Source organism: Pseudoliparis swirei, chromosome 15 (genome assembly GCF_029220125.1).
Source record: "Pseudoliparis swirei isolate HS2019 ecotype Mariana Trench chromosome 15, NWPU_hadal_v1, whole genome shotgun sequence".
Taxonomy (NCBI): domain Eukaryota; kingdom Metazoa; phylum Chordata; class Actinopteri; order Perciformes; family Liparidae; genus Pseudoliparis; species Pseudoliparis swirei.
In genome coordinates this window covers 12,098,620-12,122,221 of record NC_079402.1, presented here as the reverse complement: position 1 = coordinate 12,122,221, position 23,602 = coordinate 12,098,620, and the positions used below count along the sequence as shown (strand labels likewise).

The 23,602-nt window shown below is 42.2% G+C and overlaps 4 protein-coding genes across 4 annotated transcripts; 1 reads left to right on the top strand and 3 right to left on the bottom strand.

The window, feature by feature from the left end:
- Positions 1–311: 311 nt before the first annotated feature.
- On the bottom strand, positions 312–4,017 carry si:dkey-106l3.7 (uncharacterized). The gene is made up of 6 exons (XM_056432945.1): positions 3,346–4,017; positions 1,831–1,992; positions 1,474–1,648; positions 1,235–1,311; positions 987–1,081; positions 312–755 (listed from the first exon to the last, which is right to left on the bottom strand). The coding sequence occupies exons 1-6, from the start codon at positions 3,970–3,972 to the stop codon at positions 683–685; spliced, it is 1,209 nt and encodes a 402-aa protein (XP_056288920.1). The 5' UTR covers positions 3,973–4,017; the 3' UTR covers positions 312–682.
- A 1,704-nt stretch (positions 4,018–5,721) lies between these two features.
- Positions 5,722–8,628, top strand: cimip2b (ciliary microtubule inner protein 2B). The gene is made up of 6 exons (XM_056433373.1): positions 5,722–5,956; positions 6,360–6,568; positions 7,165–7,319; positions 7,736–7,862; positions 8,026–8,238; positions 8,357–8,628. Exons 1-6 carry the CDS (start codon positions 5,847–5,849, stop codon positions 8,443–8,445), a joined length of 903 nt encoding a protein of 300 aa, XP_056289348.1. The 5' UTR covers positions 5,722–5,846; the 3' UTR covers positions 8,446–8,628.
- A 20-nt stretch (positions 8,629–8,648) lies between these two features.
- LOC130205820 (AP-4 complex accessory subunit RUSC2) lies at positions 8,649–16,882 on the bottom strand. Its single transcript, XM_056433372.1, has 9 exons — positions 15,626–16,882; positions 14,843–15,122; positions 13,704–14,699; positions 12,543–12,619; positions 12,237–12,411; positions 12,004–12,109; positions 11,853–11,899; positions 10,714–11,341; positions 8,649–10,579 (listed from the first exon to the last, which is right to left on the bottom strand). The coding sequence occupies exons 1-9, from the start codon at positions 16,880–16,882 to the stop codon at positions 10,459–10,461; spliced, it is 3,687 nt and encodes a 1,228-aa protein (XP_056289347.1). The 3' UTR covers positions 8,649–10,458.
- Positions 16,883–20,853: 3,971 nt separating this feature from the next.
- On the bottom strand, positions 20,854–22,940 carry LOC130205437 (liver-expressed antimicrobial peptide 2). Its single transcript, XM_056432810.1, has 3 exons — positions 21,859–22,940; positions 21,554–21,693; positions 20,854–21,210 (listed from the first exon to the last, which is right to left on the bottom strand). The coding sequence occupies exons 1-3, from the start codon at positions 21,922–21,924 to the stop codon at positions 21,144–21,146; spliced, it is 273 nt and encodes a 90-aa protein (XP_056288785.1). The 5' UTR covers positions 21,925–22,940; the 3' UTR covers positions 20,854–21,143.
- Positions 22,941–23,602: the final 662 nt, after the last annotated feature.

Here is a 23,602-nt window from a genome sequence, read left to right as displayed (position 1 = left end):
TTTTTTCTTCCAATCTTCTTAAAAAAGTAAAGTAATTCAATGTAATGATATGTAATTTATAAAGCAAAAGTACAACAAAAATTTGATCCAGTTCCTCAGATTTACAAGTATATCCCTGTAAAGTGATTATATTTGGGTTTTGAATTGTTGGTCAGAAACAAATAATTTGCCGACTTCACCGTTGGCTCTGAAAAGTTGTGTTTTTTGGACATAGAGGTGTGATACGCTGTTCATAGAAAGCCTATGCGCTGCAGTCATATCCGATTATTCTTTCTTACTGTCCTGTATGTAGACACACATAATTCAAGGGCTATGAAACATTATTTTATGTTGCAAGAAGGACAAAACAACATCAAATGCAAAAAATTGAAATATTCACATTATATGTTATACATAGTGATATATACTGTACAGTGCATGCCAACAACAGCTTATTACAGATACAAGTTTGATGTTTGTAAAAAAAACTAAGCATTGAGATTTTGTGAAATTTCATTCACAAAATCTCATTATTTCAGTAAAAAACTAAAAAGGCAAGTACACAGGAGATACAAAATACACATGGCATATTGGTCCATCTCATGAGCTGAATATTAAGTTATTTTTAAAGCAGTTACACTCAAATCTTTGAAGAAAAGCTTCCTCCTCTTCAGAACATCGTGACAGACACACCGTGGTCCGTTTACACCGGCTGAGTTTTCCTCCACTTGAACAGCAGGCTCAGCCGTCGTCGGGCAGAGTTTCTTTCATGTTGGCTGTGCAGATAAAAAAAACGTTAAACAGGAGCTGAAGCAAGCCAACATGTAGGATTATTTTGTTGTTGTTGAAAGGGACAACATGTTCAGGAGGAACAGAAGCCCAGAACCAAAAGGCTCTGCAGAGTCCACTGTGCATTAGCTCTGGACCACTGTTGCCATGTTGGAGCAGCACACACATGCATCATGGGACATTCATAACACTGAGAGGCTACAGTTGCAATGTCTCACCCTTTTGCATCTCTCACTGCCGACTTCTCTATTTTCAAAGAGCCAGCTTTTATATTGAAGTTTCTTATTCGACTCATCGCTCCTTTTTCAGAACCCTGAAAATACACCAAAAAATACATTTGTGGACCAAAATAAGAGAATATTATGAGGGAAAAAACACTATAACTCAATGCAAATGACACAATGTATTTATTCTTTAGCTGTGTTTGTTCCTTATTTACAAATGATATGTTGTAAGTGTGTTTTACCTGCTTGTCATGGTCTTCCTCAATCTTCTCCAGCTGGTCGTCTGTACTCAGATGTCTGCAGTCTGCCTGAAACGGTCCTGCACCAAACACACACACACACACACACACACACACACACACACAATAACATATCTGCAGAACAGACACGACACGCAACATATTTCCATATACAAATATATTAAATGTATACAAAATCCCAAAAGGTGAAAAAGGAAAGCCGTCGGTGGACTTTGACTCACTTAGGTGCAGTGTTGAAATATTTGCCTCAGAAAGAGATCTCTGCCGAATATGCATCTTTGGATATTCTCTGCGTGGCTGGGGTTCACTGTGCTCTTCATTTTCTGGATCAAGACTCTCACGAAAAGAGAAATCCCCGACAGCAGCTTTCGAGTCACTCTGATAAGCGCTGGCAGCCTGAAAGAGAGTCAAGTCATGGGGAAAAGATTGTTATTGTGGTTTAATTCATAAGAACCCTCCGGCTGCAAGAGGACATCTTGTCTTAACCAGTTGGACCAGCTCGTGTAAGGTTTATGACATGTGGAAACTGTGGCGACTCCTCAATTGCCTTGCAATGATGTCACGCATAATGTCTTCACCTTTATCCCCTCTGTGTTTCCATGTTCCTGCAGGGCATTCGTCTCCATCTGTGAAGCTCGGCCGTGCATTTGTTGTCTGGCAATTTCTTCTAACATTTGGCACACCTGCTCCAGGTAGCGGAGCCCGGGACTCAGTCGCGTCTTCTCCTGCTCACCGAGGTCCTGCACAGATCCAGAAGCAAGAAAAGATTTACCTTGTGCATACAATTACATTACAAAACATACACATTGGGTTACATTTAAAGTTTTCAACAAGATGGATTGACATGACTTTGAAATGTGGGACAAATCTCACGGAGTGAATGATGAACATGGTAAACATTGTGATCATGTCAGCATCGAGCTCAAAGTCTCTTTGTCTTGATGAATAGAATAAAATTACGTCAGCAATTCAATGAATCTGTTCACTATTTTTATCAAATCATTGTTCTCTCTATAAATATCAGAAGTTGAACATTGTGAAGAAACATCCATCACTGTCCCAGATTTTAAATTGAATGTCAGACCAACAAATGTTCAACAAACATTTCTTAATATAAACAATTAATATAAGCACTTTCTATGGTGGAGAACAACACATACCAGTTACAGAGAGTTCTAGATAACTGTATATAATATGATTGCTATTATTAAAAAGAAGATATCAACACCAGATATTCTAGGATAATTCGGTATTTAATATCAGTTTTGTATTTAATATCAATATCTTAAGACACAAGAGGAAATCCACATTGTATTGGGTAACAACCATCTTTGTCTGACTCACAGATGCTTTTCTGCACTTTCCTTTCTCAAAAGAATTCTGACAGTATAATTACATTTAATTGCACCAATAATAGGGTAATTATATCTGCATTCGGTATTCTCTCTGTCATCAAAGCCTTTTACCACTTGCCCTCATACAAGGAAACAAACCGAATGCACACACACCCAGATGCTAAGATAACATTGAGGCTCTAATTAAATACAAATGGTAGAAATATTTCTGTTGACACATCTGTGTGCACTCAATATAAATGGATTTCCACACTGAACTGAGCTCACAAACTCACAACAAATGTAACTAAGAATACATCGAAGGTCCTTAGATTATTTTCCATTTTGGTTCACAACATGTCTGTCATGTTTAACCAAAACCACACAGAATGCTCGGCTTCCCCTGCTCGTCTTTGTCCATTCCTCTCGTGCCTGCAAGCATCAGGACACCTGGGCAGACTGGTTTATGATCCTCACGCCGCAGACTGACAGGTTGCGAGCATGAAAGAGAGTCTTTGTGAGTGATGACATGTGTCACCTACTTTAAATTGGAGAGCAACTCTGTGAATTTGTGTCGCAACCCTTTAAGTGAGATACAATTACACACTGTGTTAGAATTCAGGCTTTTCTTTACTTTTGACATACCTGTGCTGCTGGAGACGATACTTGTTGCTGTGAAACTTGTGTCATGCTGAAACTCCTCAACTACTAAGACAACGTCGGAACACCGTGTGGTTTGTGACATGAACCTTATCTCACCTCTGAGCTCGTCTGAGCGGGCCGCTTGTCACAACTCGTAGAAAGTGGCCGTCTGCACATTTCTGACATCTTCCTCCTGGGCATCGATGTGTAAATGAATGTCCTCTTCAGGGCTGAACTGGGTGAACTTTCACCTCTCGCGACATCAGACGCGTGCCGTTTGGGTCCAAACGCTCGAGGCCGTTGGCCCAGCAGCTCATCCACTGTGATGGGCTCTCGGGGGTTCTTCAGATTCATCGAGTCGGTCTTCTGTAAGGCTTTCTCCACATTTAAGTGCAAGGCTGTGGGGTCCACCCGAGCTGCTCTGCTGGGACGGCGGTGCGGAGAGGAAGAAGAGGCGGACAGAAGAGAAGAGAGGATGGGAGACTGTGAGGCAGGCGAGGGGAGTCCATCTCTTTCTGGTGTCAATGTGTCTATTTCTGTGGTGTCTGTTGAGATGGAGGAAGGCAAGGACACGGACGGGCTGGCTGTCTCCACTCCAGAGTCCACCGATTCTGAGCGCAGAGTTGTCCCGACATCGGAGGAAGGTGTAAGAAGGCCTTTGTCATTATTTCCTGTGTCCGAGGACTGGTCTCCATCAGTTACCCAAGTCTCCAAAAGGTTTCCAAAGCTCTGGTATAGATTCATCTCCCCTCTGTCTCTCACAACTCTGCTTCCGAACTGGAGAGTGAACGAGAGACCAGTTGACACATCCCACGCAGTCGTCGGCTGAGCTGAACTGGTAAAGGAGAATTCAAAACATCCTCTCTGATCTGCCTCTGCTCCTTCGCCACGCCTCTCCCCATCCTCTGTCGTGTGTGAGCGCTGAGCTGCATGTTCATACGAGCTCCTTCCTGTCACTAAATTCTAGGAAAAAAAGTGACTCATCTGCATCTGTTATTTTAAATGTTTGATGTGTCCCCATACCTCTAGACATCCTCGACATAAGAAGAACAAGCTGTGACATGTACGCATTGACTTTTACCTGTGTATCCACAGACAGTACTTAGAAGGAATTAAGATATACACTTCAGTTTATATATTGCTTTTCACAAACAGAGATGCTGCAATGGGAGTAAAAATAAAAGAATACTGAAACACATCTCACTTTTATAACCTAGGCCTTAACATGCCTAACCCATTCATTCATAAGGACGAGTATATGAGAAGTGAAACTTAACATGTTCAAACACCTCAGTGGATAAACAGCATTATAGTATGTGTGTGAAGATGAAACAGTAAACGCTGTTTCGTCATTTCAACAAACCCATATGTATCTCCTCGGGCATGAATGTGTAGAGTGGACACTCCTGTCTGCAGATGTGATCTACATTCCGCAAGTGGTAACATCGGCTAGAAAGCACGATCATTCACAATCCTGGAAACACAAAACACAAAGACCTGTTTTCCAATCTGTGCTCACAGTTACATCTGTTATTGTCCTGATGATAGTTAACCAGGGTTGAACTATTCCTCCAATTTATTTATGGACTTTATTTTTATATTATTTTTCACAAACAGATGTACTCATCCATGCATACATTTTTCTTCTACTAGTGATACATACTTCATCATATCGTATATATGCCTATGTGTGGACACAATATCTTATACCCAGGTATTTTTTTGTGTCTGTGTTAATACACAATTTTTAAAAACATTTAAACAAATGTTTTTATGTCTCACAACCAAATCAATTTATTGACATATATATGTGCAAGAACAGGATGGTTTCAGATGTTTTCAAGTCCGTAACACACATGTTCATATTAATGCTAACATTTTGGAAATGTTGTGATTTTTCTACACATATTTATATTCCTGGAAGGGTGGAGAACACTGTGAAACACTGTCCGTTAAGTATATCCCTTCCTGTAAGAGAACATTTATGTGAAAGAAAAGGTTGAATAATTAAATGAATTGGCCGTTCACATCTGTGTGTGTGTGGCTTACAATGTCTTATAAACAGGAGTTAGTCTGCGATCCGCCTTTGATTAGCTTAATGTGAAGCACCTGTGTGACTGAGAGGCAGACGGCTATGAATCTGATGAAAGAAACCTGTCAACACTTTTGGATTCACTTGACAGAGAACCATAACTCTGATCCTAAAAGTCTCTACATTAGGAGATGCTCAAGGCTTTTGTGAACATTCCAGCTAATAATAAGAAATATGTAATGAATTTTTGTAAGAATATTTTTTCAAAAGGGGTGATATATATTAGTTAATTCGTTCTTTTCTTTTTTTCAAATATTTATTTTGTTTATTCACATCCTCTTATTGGCTGTAAACGTTCTTCCTCTTCAAGCTGCGTTCACAACAAAAGCGTTGGGATTTTCGCAACGCTTTTGGTGAAGAAAATATCGCGCAGGACGTTGCAGGGAGCGTCGTTAGGCACTTATCGAATAGTTCTGAAGAAGTAACCTAATACAATATGTTTGTCCTCGCAGACACATTGTCGGTGCGCGTGACACTGAGGTCCTCCAGTGTGTTTGTAAGTGATTCTCTGTAGCAACCAGCAAACATGCGCTCCGGAGGGCGACCCGGTTCAGCCTCAAACGGGACCAAGATGGAGAAATACGCCCCTCAATTCAGCAAAGTTCTGCTGACACCTGAACCGCATTATATACCGGGGTAAGTGCACGTCTCCTGTCACGAGAGTCGGTAAGAAATAACTGTCCCTCCGTATACTGAAGATATAAACGCACCATAACTGCGCATGGTTATAATGTCCGCTAACTATTCCAATTCATAGAGCATATGGAATATAATGGTTTACAATATGACATTATAATAAAGTTATATATTTTTTGTATCTATTTGATACTTTTTGTCATTGCTATCGTTATATTGTATATGTGTACGGTGTTCCTGTTAATGTGTCCTCTACATCCTGTAGAATAATTATTAACTCTACATAATTGATACTATCAATGTAACTACATTCTTGTATATCTTATTGTTTCCAACTGAAAAGCTGCTGAGACCCGTCTGGATGCTGGAGTGTGTGTTTACGCCAGACTCCCCATGTGTTCAGGTACACTGGGTATTGCCCACAGCTCCAGTACAATATGGGGAAGGCATATGGCCAGCTCACAGCGGAGCTGCTGACCAGTCCTGATGTGCAACGCTCCAATAGGCCGGTCCTCCAGACGGGTCACATCCCCTCCACAGAGTCGGACGTTGGTCTGACACTGAGAAGCATCCCTGAATGTAACTTTAAGAAGATGATACCAGGATACACAGGTTGGTATCGCACACTAATACACTGGGTCAACAAAGTAACCGAACACCTCATGGAAAATGATTTTATAAGGGGAGAAAATGTGCGAACATTGAAATGGACACGCTTTTAATGACCGAGTAATGGTATACAACAACTGGTAATTAGCAGTATTTGTAAGTTATAAGTCCAATCTGGCAATGTGCTTTTTTATAGTTTCACAGCACAACAATGAGACCTTGAAAACATGAGACTAATCTGTGTCTAACTGCTAAATTATTAACTATAAACGACCAGTCAAGTTGAACAGTGTTGAAAATCATACACCAAGACATATCCTCACTTCAAAATGTTTGAAGTGAGGATATGTCTTGGTGGATGATTTTCAACACTTCAAAGTTAAAGTCCCCATTTCCTTATGTTTACAATGCTTTTACACACACATACACACCTTCTTGTCGAGCATTTTAAACGGTCACTTCACCCAAATGAAAAACACATAAACAAAATGTAGTCAGATAGCTTTGGTTTCGAGTCAATAAAACCAAAACTTTCTTCATAGACACCATGACACATTCGGCTGAACGGACCCTTACAACATCATTTGTTGCTGTTTTAGGCTTCATTCCAAAAAGACAGAACTACTTTGCCTGCAGTTATTCTGAAACATGTCGTAAAGCACTGTCTGAGTTTTACCAGGACGAGTGTGTGAAGATCCAACGGCAATCAACAGACCTGCCGGCTGTTGGAAAGTATAACAGCCAACAGTTTGAAGTAACTATCTCTATTACACACTTGTTCTGGCTCTACCACTCTCTCTCTCTCTCTCTCACTCTATTGCACACACACGTATTGACATGGCACCTCCGAATAGGTCCACTCTTAATTATCTATAGTGGAACGTCAGTGTCAGTTCACTGTAATGTAATCCACCCAACAGAAGACAGAATGGCAGAACTGGTCAGCGTTCCAGAAAACTAACCACAGATTCTTCATCAATTCTGTCTCTGAGATTCACATAAATGAACCTGTTTAAATAACTAAAATGAATTAATAGCTGTTTAATCAATTTCCTATGGCACACATGTTTATATATATCTATATATTTATATATATATATATATATATATATCTATATATCAAATTATAGTATAGATTCATGTTCTAATGGTTCTCTGTTGTGTTTTGAGAGACCGAGACCCCCCTTGACAGCCATCTCTAACAAAGGGGTTACCTGCAGGCCCTTGAAGTCCTCCACCCCCACTGGGAAACCATACTCGATGGATGATGATAACCCGCACAAGTACTTTATTTCAGGTACAACTGTTAACTTTAACAATTGTTCCCATTAAATTAATCTGGTCCTAAACCTGCAATCACAAACTATTTTTGTATAGATATACAGTGGCGATACTGGCTTTTAGAGTTGTTTCCCCCTTGCATACCCATCCCGAGCTCACTGAGTGATACCTTTTGACAGGTTTTACAGGGCATGTGCCAAAATCTCGCTTCCTAATTGGAAAAGGTTTCCCCGTCACCACCAACCAGGCACTGATCCAGTTTGGGAAGCAGCAGCGGACTGTCCTCACGTCACAAGGCATCCCAGGGAGGAGGGATAGTACAATCTCTCCCATGCCCACTATCTATCCATCAAACCGTGGCGTGGTGCCGTCATTCACCGGACACATACCAGGTCGGTGTCAAAGTTAGCAACACATTTGCCTTGCGAGGAATTTTAAAAAAAATTACTGATGTGAAATGAATCAGTTAACATCAAGATCAAGCATGTCTTGCTCTGCACCATCCTGCAGGATACAAGTTTATGTACGGACAAACCTTTGGCCAACTCTCCAAGAATGCACTGGAACAGAGCGACATCAAGAGGAGGATTCAGACATAGGAAATAACCGTGAGGTTGAATGCACTTATTGTAAGTCGCTTTGGATAAAAGCGTCTGCTAAATTACATGTAATATTAATGTAAGATACACTTCAAATATAATAATCATTGTGAGTCAAATATGACAACGTATCAAGAAGTTCTTACAAAAACATGAAACGCATAAATAAAGATTGTTACTGTGCGTTGTTATTGTTCACTGTGTCATGGAATACAAGAAGAAGTCTTTATTGACAGACTTTGATTGTCACTAGGCATCGGAGGAAGCATTCAGACATTGAGAAAATAAATAATGCTGGGGAAAATATTTCACAGACTTCACATAATTGCAGGACATAAAAAATTAAGTATGAACTATTTTCAGTTTTTTTCCCCCATCCTATTATCTAACCACCAGTCTACCAAAATATATCTGACACATATTTAAATACCTGAAGCAGCCACAAGATGGCTTGTAATTGTCAAACTCAATTGACTTCACTGGAAGACTTTCCACTGAATATACCAAACAATTGCACACATTTAAAAAAGGAAGGAGGTGAACAGATGTAGAAGGTACTGAAGCACCTACTGTATGTTTGATAACTCATGCACCAACAGTAAATCCATGCAGGGATTTGCGTAAGAAAGCAAGTTACTGGAAACAAAACATCACTGAATATCCACAAGGCTGGTGTCTAGCATATTTGGCACGAGTACGAATGCATCGCTTTCTTCTTTTTTTGCCTAAACATGAAAGGTACATCTATGGAGAAAATGTCAAACAGTCTAAAGCAGGTCAATATTCACATTTAATGATTGATTTCTACAGAAAATATGAAGGAGATTTACTCCAGAGTGCAACTGTAGATTGGCCCTCATTCATCAAGCAGTTTTGTGGAAAACAGCTCAGGATCTGAGGAAGTGATCCGGCCTCTTCTGACCACAATCAGACAGATTTATCTCTCAACCAACAAAGTACGAAAGAACAAATAAAGCAACAACCAAGGGATATTTTTAAGATTAGGAGCCAGTCAACAGCTGCTCCAAAGTTAAACCCAGTTATAATGTAGGTGTTTACTAAATGTATATGTTTGCATCACTAGATTAAATTCAATAAATCAGTAACTTCCAGGTGAAACTGTGATTTATAAATCACAGAAACAAACTATATGCAGTTTGCTGACATATGACCTGTTTAGATTGAATCGTAACACATGGTATGAAATAGGGACGACATACCTGAATGTTTTTAAATCGTGAAGTAAATTGGAAAGATTTCATAAACATAACAGAAAACCTAAAATTACTATTTTAATTTATTTAATTATATTTTTTACAGTTATGCTCAGTTTGCTACGCCGTTTGCTTCAGCGACTTGTTTACAGAGTTGGTTGGACACCATCCTAAATGTTTCCTCACACATTGGAATACCAATGAAGACATTTCTTTAGTGCTGCCACCTGATTTATTGTGAAACGAGATCATCTCGTGATGGGATCTAATCAGCCACAATGCCAAATGTGTGCCAGTGGCGTAAAGTAGGGGTGCCACTGACCCCTGCACCCCCCTCCCCGACCACAGCCATCTTCAAACGTGACCTTCATTTTAATTGTTATCAGTGGTAAAGTTTCGGGACTGCATCTTGCATGGTTGTGATGCTACTGTGGTGACAGGCAGTACTGAAAACCTCCTCTGTGGGAGGTAGCTACAGTAAGTGTCTCCGGGACCACTCGTTGCTTTGACGACACACACCTAGACTTACACGGTGAAAACAACACCATCCACACACTGTTACGGCTGGTAACTCGCTGGTGCTGAGATCTTACAAAGGCCACACATGCGTGAACAAATGGCGCGAGGCAAAGCTTGATGAATAAGGGCCCATTGCCAAAGTGTGTTGTGCGCTGTGCTTTCTGATCTCTTCAGCACTGTGTTTGTATTATCATGCGGCTCCAGTAAGATGTTGTGTTACGACAGTGAATCGGTGTCTCGGCCATTTCCCACATCGCCATTTCCCACACATGCTTTATTTTCAGCAGTCTTTGTGAGTCTGAGCTCCTCCGAGCTTCATCGACCGGATGGATTGAGCCAGCAGTCCAAGCTGTGATCTGTCGAAGTTCAGCCACTGGGATGGTCGCCTCAGTCGCCTGTACCTATGAAAGACATCACAGTGTTGTTATGCGGAGCGAGAGAGAGAGAGAGTCACTCAGTCAAGATTGTAAATCAAATAAAGAATAAAGTAGACTCAGGAGGCCACTTGATGTCATTGCTCACTGCTGGTTCTCACCTTCTGGGTTGTGCTCTACTCTGAGAAGCTGCCTCCGTCCTGGTGGTATCAGCTGCTCCGAACAGTTTGGCCCAGCGCAGCCCAGCCTGACCTGGACTCTCAGCCTGGACACCAGGGGATGCAATCGGTGTCTCGTTGTCTTTCTCTCCCCTCTGCTCTTCTTGCTGGCTGTCCATACTTATTTGAGACCAAGTATCCGCATAATTCAGGCGACAGTCCTCCCCTTCATCCATGAGGCGAGGCTCCTCGGGCCACCACTCTGGAACCGGAGCTAACGCTGGACTCCTGTTGGCCTGCATCCCTCGACAATCCGGCCTGACGCTATTCTGGGAACTGAGAGACTCTCGGTGATGCAGACCTGTCTGACTGCTGTTGACCTTCTTGTCAGCGTGCAGTCGTGGCCAGCTGGTCACTAGGAGGGCTGAGCACGGCGGAAGCGGAGCAACGCCCTGTTCCTCAGAACGCAGCTGTCTGTTGCGTAACCGTCGGGGCTCCAGGAGCAAGTTGAGGTCAAAGGGCAACGCAGAGAGCGGCTGCAGCAGAAGTAGCAGCTCCTGAAACGAGGGCTGACACTGACCCAGTGACGTGGGCAGGAACCCCCAAGAATGGTAGTATGTTGTCACCACATCTGTGGAGATAATAATAGCGATAATAATCCGTTCTTGAGCTGAACACTATTAGCATGCTAACACGGTCACAATGGCAATATGTTCACGTATCCGACGGCAACAATCGCATCTCAAAGTCTCCCATTTTCAGACCTTTCAACCACATCTCACAGTTTTCCTCAGCGCTACACCTGACATGCACTTGATGACCACATTTGTCAAATTAACAGGCTGGTGTTAAGCAGTGTTTGTTCATCATCTCAGTTTAGCGTGTTTGCATGCTAACATTTGCTAATTGGCACTAAACACAGAGTTGATCAACAAACGTATCGCACGAATGTGAATTTGAACGAATAAAAGAGTGAACAGAAAAGCCAGGAGATCACCAGCCTTATCAATTATTGCCATGGGGAACATGAATATTAGTAGGGCTTTTATCATCTCATGAAAGTTCTTTCAATAGTTGTTGAGATATTTGGACCATTTGACATGTTGCCATGCTGTCGTGGAGTGAAATGACTGTGTGCTCACCGTTGAGACTCTGAAGGTGACTGAGCCAGAATTCCAAAGCTCTCAAGCTGAAAGAGAGAAAATAAATAATAATGTAATTAAACACAAATGAACTCTTGTATGTGCAGTCATTTCATTACCATCATGTATCAGAAATAATGTCATCACTCACTTAATCAGGCCCATAATGAAGGCTCTCAGTCTCATGCAGTGGCTGGTGAGCTGGGGACATTGTCTAATTTTGGAGACCAGGCTGTGAAGGACCCTGGTGGATGGACCTGTTGCAGAGAGTGACCCAGAATACATGAGAGCGCACAACAAACAGTGGATCACGAGCAATGCTGCTCCACCAGTACATCAAGACAGGACACTCCTTTGAAACACGATCACTCTGGTTACATTTACCCATCCTAGTCGAGACCTCCACCACACTCCAGGAGTTGTTGCGTCGCTGCCCGATGACGAGGTCCAGTTTGTGATCCCTGAGACCGTCCTCCAGAATATTCTGGATCGCTGGACACAAATGTTCCAGAACGAGACCGGCTATCGTGGGACTGCGAGAGCTGCTACCCAGACGTATCTGTCGCAGAAGGAAATAAATATGATACAGTACACTTCCTGCTGACACAAGTAATTTGACTCCAGCCCTAAAATAGCAGTAGGCCTAAGGTGTTTTTCCATTGTGGTGCATCTTTCAAGCCAAATTCATACCTTTACTTCAGGGTTTCTGCTGCTGCCAAAATGAGCCATGATCAAATCCACCGCCCTGCTCACGGACCTCAGCAAGCCTAGAGACATTGGACGAGGTGAGAGGAAAATCATGGGCAGAAACAAAACATTGATATAGTACGATACAAAACGTGACTTTGTAAAACCCCATCTTATGACATCTCAGTGTGATCTTTTCATTAAATAAGGGGATCTAACAAAGCAGTTGTTCTTGAATTTTCAATTCTAGTGCAGCAATTTCCCTCTTACTGTCTGTCTTGTGATCTCTAGAAAAGTCTTGAAACAAAGTGATTTGTATTCGAGACATGTTGAAATGATTTATCTGCACTGTCAGATGTTTTCAAAGAAACTAAGATTCATGTAAGTGAACACAACTTGCTCAATAGGATTTTCCCTATCCTAACTAGGTCAGTGCATATAAATATGAGAGCTTAATGTCAGGGTTCATTATCATATTGTGGAAATGCAAATGTTAAAGTGACCTGAAGATGAAAGAGTACATTTTAGCAGCAGTCCTTGTTGACTTGCTTTCTTCATCTCATACTGGCTAGCCTCTGCAAATGCCACGGTGAATTCTTTATGCATTGATGCTGCACCACACTGACTGTTCACCACAATGTCTGCTTACGTTGATTACTCATTGCAAAAGGCTCACATTTATCAAATCCGATTTGCACCAAGGGACCCATGTGGCACAACACAATGATTAGGTGTGTTCATAGATCTTCAGCACTATTCCTACTGCATCATTCTCCCTCTCTCATCCTCTCTTCCTTGCAGCCACACACACATGGGATACAGAGCAGGAGGCTCAGCCAATCCTGTGCAGGGAGAGTTAAAAATAGGTCATGTTCGAGAGGAAGCCCCTTCAGGGTATTGAAGGCGCTGCTACAGCAGTCAGTTTGTATTGCTGCTCTTTACAGCTCATGACTGGATCGACAATCCAATCGAGGAGGTATCCAGTCATTGCTGTTACTAGGTCACAATTCCCCTGCATTCAGATTTCAATTCAATTGTAAAGTCCTCTGAGGCAAATTTTTAATTTGTGATATTTGGCTAGACAAAATAAACTGAATTGAATTGAATGTATGGTATATACTGTATGCTTTACTCAAACTGTTGTCAGTCATCCATTGGTCTCACCTCTCCTCTGAAGATGGCTGATCGACATGGACTCATAGGATGTATCGGGGGAGAGGCAGAACTCTGTGGGCGGCCTGTCACTCAGGATCAGAGATTCACTGTGTTGACTCTGACTCTGCTTCCCATTGGGCCCAGCAGAGTCCTGGAGTTGCAGCCCAGAAGCAGCCAATGAAAGCAGACAACTCAACGTGGAGAGAGGAGCTTTAAAACTACCATGAAAAAAGCCTGAGCTAGCTGCATCTGCAGCCCGGTGCTGAGGGAACTTATGTTCCGTTTGTACGGTGGTGGGAGGAGACAGGGACACCAGCAGGTTTGGGTGGTGGGCGTCAGTAGTTAAGAGTAAAGTCGGTGGTGTATGAGTATGAGAGAATATTGGATCATATGAGGTGTGGGTCTGGGACTGATAGAGACTTTGAGGCTCAGTGTTGGCATGGCTCTCCTCAGGAGTGAAGCTAATAAGGGTCTGGCAGGTGGGATTCTTACCACAGTTTGTCTGATTTGGGGTTGAAAGCAGATTAGAAAAAGCATTTTGAGTTTTGCTTGAGTATGGGCTTGTTTTATCTTGACCCAGTTGTGGCTCTGGGCAGCTGTGAGTTGGATCCAGGCTGCTTTTTGGTGCACATGGACTAAGGTATCCTTGGCCTCTGCTGGATTGGCTCCATGTGTGTCTGCGGCTGGCTGAACACTCTGGACTCGGCGTGCAGGTGGAGCAGGTGTCGGAGCTCGAAGCGGCTTCCAGAAAGATGGGGCAGTGGTCGGCCATTACGGATGGCTGAAGATTAGAAAAGCATCGACTTCTTTTGATGCTGAAGTTGAGGCCTGGTTGGGAGCTAACAGACTTGCTGCTCTTTTGATTGATGTACTGGTCCAGAAGATAGCCCAAATGCTCCGTCTGGGGTCTGCCTGCTGGGACTAGAACAAACGGCTGGATGGGCAGCGAGGTTGGTCTCTGGGCCTTACTGTAGCGCACCACGGCCTCTTCCCGTGAACATGCTCCTGAGAAGGAAGTACAAGGATAAGAAATACAGATGTTAGATTCACATAATAATTAACTTTTTTTTCTTCTTCCTGGTATTCTATCTTTGCATATTTTGCTCTCTCGCTTGTAAAAGAAAGAAACAGAACCATCTATGACCTACCCTTCTCAGTAGCATCAGTGTCACAGTGCTCTTGGGGCTGATTCTCGGATGGCTGTGTGGACGCAGCGCTTGTGTCTGGGCTTTTGCTGCCAGGTGGGCTACACTTGCTGGGACACAGCGGACAGCGTGTGTGAGACAGGTTTTGGATGCTGTCTTTGTGTTTCTTCTCAGTGGAGGTTGTGGCATCTCGATAATCACACGTCTGACACTGACAACAGTCAAACCCGACGCTGCATTGTGGGGAGGAGAACCTCTTTTCCTTCTGCTGATCCTCCTTCTCCTGATGGTGATATGGAAAAGAAATAACTGCTTTGTTTAAACAATCAAATCACAAATGTATTTTCACTCAAGATAAGATCGATAACATGAAAAATAAAAATCAGTGTACAATATTTTTCTGATTATCTAATGGGGTTTGTAAATCGCATATAAGATGAGATAAGATAAGATAATCCTTTATCAGGCCCACAGTGGGTACATTTCAGGATCACAGCAGCGGGTGCACATTAGAGCATTAATAAAAATAAAAGATCAAAATAAAACACAAAACACATTAACAATACTAAATACTAATACTAAAATACTAAATATATAGAGGAAAACATCTATATACACAAGGCACTGACCAAAGTGAATATCGCTCAAAAGGTAGGATCATTTAATTGAAAGTTTATATAAAATAATTCAATATCACCACATTTGGAGGTACATAGTTGTCATTGAACAGTGGCAACTTTATTATTTAAATAGTTAACAAACCCATATCATCTCGGAGAACATTACCTTTTTGACTTCCTTGTCTTGTCCTTTTTTCTTATGATCAACAAAAAGGTGATCAAAGGAAGGGAAGGGGCTACTTTTGCTCTGACCCTCAAGGCTGGACCAGGCTGGACTGGGAGACTGGGAGGAGAGGTCACAAGTCACAAGCGTGTAGTACTTCTGGTTGGTCTCCATGGCCAGTGTGGCCTGGCTTTGGAGACAGGCGGCCAGGTCTGATACCTCCAGCGAGGAGAGACCCGTTGGCAGCGGCTCCAGGGAATAAAGGTTGCAGTTCGAGTCGAGGCCCTGGGGAGACCAGCAAGCAGCGGATGGCGTCATGTCCACCTCATCTTTAGAGGGAAGGCGAACTGTCATGTCGTCATGTTGGAGGTTCTCAGCTGGAGTCTGAGGAACGGGTTGGAGGTTGAGGAACACAGACCCCTCAGATGGCTGATAGGGGTGAACTGCAGGACTGCTGAGGTCATTCGGCGTGGCAGGGTTGTTGCTCCGGTTATAAATAGTGCAGAAGTTAACCAAGACTCCATCAGAGCTGTTACAGGAAGAGTCACTGACATACTCTCTGTGACTGTTGGAAAACTGCTCTGGGGAACATTGGAGTTGGCTGTGCATGCAGCGGGACATGTTATCCTGCTCCATCACTGTGTTGCCAGATCTGTGAGGCGGGTTAGAGAGCCAATCTCGGCCTCTCTGCAGACCCAACACGGTCCCTTCATTGCCCCATGCACTGTCCACGTCTCCATGGGGGTGATTTATGGCACCATGGCTTTGAGGCCAGTTGGAATTCCCATGCAAGACAAAAGACGAGTCCTCGTGATATCTGTGCAGGTTATCTCCATCACTGTCTTCATCTTCCTCATGCCCGTCGAGCGCTGTGTTGGCCAGGAAGGAGTTGTGTGACCGCAGATTGTCTCTAGCTCCGGAGCTTTCCTTCTTCAGATGAGAACTCGTCTCTTCCGGTGATGAGTTGGAGTCGTACTTCCCGCTGCTGTCACTGCCCCCCTCCTCCTCCGCTCGGTCCTCATTGAGACGACCGTAGCTGCTGGAGAAAGGTCTTCGGCCACCGGCCAAAGAATGCTCTTGGCTGTGCGAGTCTCGCTCCGGGAGGGACACGGCCCGGGTCAGGCCTACTGAGGACAGCCGGCCGGGTCTCTTCGCCGAACTGCACAGGGCTCGGACATTAAGTTGCCAAGTGGGAAGCTGAACCACAGGGAAGTGGCACGTTATCAAGGTGTCCCCTGAGAGACTGGAGGCTGCAATCATACTGCTGGATCAAGCTGAGCCATGGAAACCGTCTCCATGTTTCTAACATTAAATCCTGAAAGAAAGAAAAAGAGAATACAATGTTGTATAAGTAGGATGACTCTACTTTTAATGTTATTAGTGGTGCAGAAACATATTCATGACTATGCAAGAGGAAGCATACAAGACCACAATGGATACTTGAACACAAATACATGAAACAATCAATTACTACCACAATTACTGTGTACACATGAAGTATTGCATCACACATTTGCCTTTAAGACAATATCAGTGGTGAAAAACTCTTCAGAGAATTATTAAAATCAACAGAGAAGTATTTGACTTTATGTTGAGGTATTGTTTGATGCATCTATAGAGTAAATTTGAAATAGCAATATCAGCACTTGTGTATGGTAAGTTGTAAGACTTCTCGAAGAAAAGAGATACCAATATGGTGAATCTGAATTTGAGAAAATGATAATACAATTTCGCACAGTTGGACCATATAGACATGTTTAAATGTGAATGTTCATGTAATCAAGGTACATTGGTATGTCTCATGGTGGGGTCTACATATACAGCGTTTATATTTATCTCCCTCCTGGCTGTAATGCTGAAAGCCTCAGGGACCTCATTGTGCAGCTTTAATTCTGGAGTAAAAGCAACCCAACAGAATATAAAAAGAAAAAAGCATGAAGCTAAACGGCGTGCTGTTAGAGTCTGCTCACTTAACACCACTGGTCCTCCACTCAAAGTCCGACTGTGTGTTCTGCTTCTGGCCCTCAGCCCAGCTTACCCTCCATAATTCAGTCAACCATTATCAAACTCCTCCTCTCTCTGCCTGAGCCAACCACAGTCTCTCACAGTTACTCAGCTGCGCGGTAACTAGGGCAGCTGCACTGCAGAGATGCTCGTCTGGCACCGCCAAGATTAAATACACTTTCACATCAGTTTAGTTCCTTCAGTATCTCACTCCACTTCAGACACATTGCTCCTGGTTTTATAGGCATACACATAAATAGCATGATGTTCATACACCCTTCATAAAACACAAAGTTAAGTAGAACATTTTTTTATGACAAAGCACATAAAACATTTAAACACGAATGACATTCATTTGTGAAATCATCCTTTTAGTTTATCAGTGATAATCAATGTTCCTGCTTGCTCGGATACATCCACACAACATGTTTTGATATCTGCTGTCAGCAGTCTTGGTGCTTGATAATTTAAACAAGACTAAAAACCATGTTTAGAAATTCTATATTTTAGCTGCAACGTCCCTGTCTTTTGACATTGTTAGGCTCTTTATGTCACACACCAGAGACGCCATTGCTGTGCTACCAAATGGGCATAACGTGTGTGAACAAACAACATCTGTTGGAGAGGAGGTAATCCTTTTTATCATCACATGTCTATCACAAACAACATTCATACTATGACCACAAGGAGTTGACACGTCAAAATGTGCTCAAAGGTAGACATATCAGTCTGATGAATATAAAAAAGTGGATGTGGTTTAGCTGTGGAAAATACTGTGTACTGTAATTCTGTGACAACACCGGAGCCAGGCTTTTATTTTTGGCAAACGCATACATTTCATTTACTATTTCTAGTCTAGCAGTCTAGATTTGATCGAAATAAATTGCATTATTTTATATTTAAATGTGGCTATCCATTCAGCTTTAGCAACATTTTAAAAACACACTAATGTTTGGCACCTCGTTGCATAGCTCCACATAAAAAAAGGTGGGCCTTTAATCTTGGAGATATTCTCCTTAAGCAATACACTGAAGTCTAACTGTACATGTTTGGCAGAAACTGTCTGATTTTTGCTTTCATCCAAAGAGACTTTACACACAACATAACACACATTTCAGTCGAGGGAGTCCTGCTGAACACTTTTGACAACATCCTTTAAAATCAATACGCTTTAGTTTGATTATTAAGAACAGTGTCTCTTAATATAGCCTCGGGGCCACATTGCATTGAGTCTCGATTTATCCTGTCAATGCCTACTTTCAACAGTGTAATAGTTCAGTACCACACAACTGGGCCAGTATGACTGGCTGGTTGTCTGCAGAGGACGAACAGTTTCACTGCGAAGCGGATATACGACTCTTGCATCGGCTACCGCGGGGCAGGAGGTCCCCTCACTAGCAGCTCTGTCCTCTGGGCACTGGAGCACACTGAAATGGTTGTGATGAACTGGAAATGTCTGTCAGGTCAAGACCGCCTTCTTCTCACGTGAGGGACGGGACCGTGTGGTTCTATGATGCTAAGAGTCTGCGGTCCACTGTTGATGCTGTGCTTAGAAAATAGAAACGGATGGCGATGCTGATAAGTATCGGCGATGCCTCTCTAATATCAGGACATCATTACAGCTCATAAGGTCTATATTCATGAGTGGAAAAGTTTCAGTATGAACTCAATTACATAAACATGATCAGATGTGATGCTCGACCTATGTGCAGCATATGGACAGAGAGAAAAGGAAGACCACAGATGGGGACTGCACGACATGGCAATGGACATGTGAGTATATGTGTTGGTTTGTATGATGGAAATGAAATATTCAAAGTGGCTGAAGTCAGATGCATGACAAAAGAACACCCATGGATGAAGTAGAGTCTCTCTTTATCTCTTCCACACATGCTATATCACACACAAAGACAGACTTAACTCGTAAATAAAGTATAGACAAAGAATTACAACCAGGACTGGATAATAATTGACTTCAAGGCAAAGCATGAAAATAAGCGCTCGTGCATTTGCGCCATCACCAGCAAATATCCTCAAATCATGTAATAGTGTCACCTACTTGATAGCAGGACTGAATCAAAAGCGACGTCTATCCTATTTTCTTCCATGTGATATACAAATGTTGGACCCCAAATAAATCTTCTTTTTTGTTGTTGTTTTAATCACGCGAGTGCTCGACGCACCTCTGACGTCAAAGACGCATTAGAAAGCTGATATGTTCGGCTCTATTTCCTGATAACCGAGATAAAAAAAAGAAATTAAAAATCAAGAGCTCACCCCTGGAATGTATAGCGATAGATATATGAAACCGGTCCGACGTTGAGGTCCGAACAGACACAGCAGTCCCGACGCCGCTGCTTCAGCACCGCTCAGCCGGATAGAGACACCGCGTCACGGAGGCCTCAGCCAATGAGGAGGCAGAAGGGTCCGCCGCCACTCAAAGCATCCAAGATGCCGGGTGAAAGAGTTCAGTGTGAGAGGGTCACGTCGATCAGTGTGTGGAACAAATGTGTAGTTCATAAGGATGAGTCAACTATGAACTCATACATAATGATGTTGGCACATTAGCATTATGCCAAGTGTATTAGATATATATCAATCCTTACACATGTTCAACATTTTGTTATCTAAAATCCCAAATTATTATAATTGTACAAATTATCTCATTCTAAATAATCTACATTGAATGAAATAATGTAAAAAGAAGAATTAATTTCCACATCAGTACATAATGTGAGCTTGCTTGTAGAACTATTCAGTGTAATTGTGTGAATGCCTTAACAATGGAGCCATGAGTAGTGTAATTATATAATACTACAGTTTGATGGTCAAATCTAGAGGTGAAATGACACATGTGCAAAGGTGGCAGAGTCATATGGCCAAAACAACCTGCCTCAGTCTGCCGCAGTCTGCCCTCTAGTGGCCGAGATCAGAAGTCAGAGTTCAGATATCGATGCAAACGTTTTCAAGGACGGTGGTACAATATGTGTCATGTAGTTATCTGTATTATTTACTGGCAAAGGTGTGATTTATAGTTGGGACATATTGAGAAACCATAATGGACCCCTCCAAGTGTGAGGAATACTTTAATTTGTAAAACAAATTGGCCAATACAACCTCTTTAAAGAAAATAAAAGTCAAGAATATTTGAAAATCTACATTGTTTACAATATGTACAAATAAATATATGATAATAACATGAACCAATAAACTCACAGTGTCTCAAAAACTTTGCATGGATATTTATATTTGTTTAAAAAAATTAAATACAACTTGTCAGGTGTCCTGCAAGTGTTTGAAATTCAAATGATAAAACTCAATATTGCTCTATAGATGGAGCCATTTGTTTGTACATATAAATGCATCATTTACAGCTTTGTTTTGTTGAACAGAACATATTACTTTCACTGAATGCACAATCAAGTGACGACAGGTCTTACAATCAAGCTAGAATATCTTTATACAGGGTTCATTTTTAAGCAGGTGGTTTTGGTCCATAAGGTAGATTCATGTTTTGTCACCCTGATGACATTTTGTTTGTGTATCCTCTACAAGTGGCGTTGCAGAAGACACAGACATTCTTCCTGTAAAGATAAGGAGCAACTTTATTGCAGTGTTATGAGTGACGCCATGCAACATGCACGTGGACAAAACTTCCCACGCCGCACAAATACAGGACAGAGGTATTATTACATTGAGTCGGTGAAACCCACGGAGAGGCACATCATGTCTATTTCAAATCATGGGTTGCCAATCGAAAAGGAACACATCTTCTTTGACTATAATGGTATCATCTTTTTTTAAATACAGAAATTAATATTAAAAAGCTCCGAAAGTAACAAATTAAATGAATTAAGAAGCACATTGTTCTTCTTATCTGGAAATGTTTCGTAGGTTCCAACATGTCTCAGAAGCTCAGCTGTATACCTGCAGTAATTCGTGGCGCACTCCAAGTGGTCCCTGCAGCTGGCGCCCACAGGCTTCATGCTGTTCCAGCGCCACAGGAGGGACCGCTTGGTCCGCTGGATCAAACCAATCCAGTCTTCAGGAACCGGCAGGGAATCCACCTGTGAGGGCAAATACAAGATGCCTTAAGAACTGAGATCACCCTCATGATTAAATGTCATACAATCAAATCCCATTAAACATCAAAAGACATGTTCTCTGTGAGCACAAGCAAGACAACGCAAACTCCCAGGAAGTGTGCAGTAACAGAAGTGTTATTAACTCACCTGAATGACACAGGTCAGAGTCAGAAAAACAGATAGGACGATGATCTTTTCCTGAAGAGTCTTCATGAGTGCAGATCAAGTTCAAGAGAGAAGCAGTTCTGCCGTGGAGCTGTTGCGTTGTCCCACGCCACTTGGGTTAAAAGCTTTATCTGGGTCAGGGAGGAGTTAGCCTGTGACACATATGAGAGATTAATTATTCAATTTGTTACTTCAAGGATTGAGGCTGAGGTTTGGCAGAGAAGCTGATCAGAGCCAACGATGCTCACGTGTTGATGAGGGGTACTTATCAGTTTTATAATGGCAGCTGAAGTCAGAGTTTATCTGCACCGAGTCAAAGTACACTTTAACCCTGGAGTGAGGACAATTCCACGTTTCGAACATGCGTCATGGACTGTAGAAATGGATCCATCCATTTCTTTACTTCACCCCTGCAGGCTCCAATTCATCTGAACTGCATGGTTTGGGATTGTGGGGGGAAAGTGAAGGACATCTTTTTGAACACAACATGAGGTTCCACATAATGTGACTGCTTCCCGCTCAGCAACCTCACTGTCGATACGATCTCTTGAAGGCTGGCAGTCCTCAGCCAGCTTGCAACCTGAGAATGGTAGAGAAAGCTTGGCAGATGAATGTGAATTCAGTTTGACAAAACATTGTTAAAAAAATACCGAGACAATTTGGGAAATCTGCTTATTTGCTTTTGTGCCAAGACCTAGATAAAAAGAGAAATACATGGAGCTATATGAATATATGAAAGCCATATGAAGCTATAGCCAGCAGACGGTTCGCTTCACAAAGATATCCTCTATACAAAGTGAAGAAATACACCTACCACAATGTCTTAAGTTTGCTCATTAACATGACATATCGATGAAAACACTAAATATTATTCTATGTGAAGTTACTGCTAGAAATACTGTAGCCTATGTTTTGGCGGGGTGAGTGACCTCAAGGTGTCTCTGTGGGTTCCCTGACAGCCTCACTTAGTTATCAGTATCCCTGAACATGGGGGTTAATCTGCATTTATTTATATAATTAGTTGAACATTTCGACCTACACGTTTGTTCTCAGCAGCAGTGGAAATGGACAAGCCATGATGCTGAACATCAGGCACGTGCACAGATAGAGCCCTCGTGGTGCTCAAGCACCAGCCCTTTTGCCCTGGATGAGAAAAGGGCCCTTTCTGCTGGAGCCACTTTTTTTTTTCATTCATCAGCATTTAAGAATAAAAATGACTCTCTGTCATCAAGTCCCCCCAAATGTGTTTTGATATCCGACGGGGCATTTATTTGAGTTCTTGTGAGAATTTCGCCCCGACATGCTTGTACCACATTGTTTTTTGTGGTATGTTTCTCTTTGTTTTGTCTGTTCCAGTTTTACAAAGATCAATCTCGTATGAGCATTGCAGAGGGTGAAAAGAGTAAACGCAAGAAAAAACAACACTTGTATTAACTAACCCAGAGTGAGGTCATGCCGGGAAATATCAGGCTGAGGCTTTATAACTTTTATACAGAGGTTTGATATTTCCCGGCATGACCGAGCGGTCGAGGTTAGTAAGTTGTTTATTATATGGCATTTTTCGCTCCTATCATTTTGTAAATAAAAACGAATTGTAATTGTTAATAGAAAACATTTCATTTTGTTTAGCTCTCATGTCTTCTCACGACACAATGTGTTTTAATTACTTGCTAACTTCAAGTTACAGCGATCAATATAAAAATCATTTTGCCGATGGGTGCCCTTC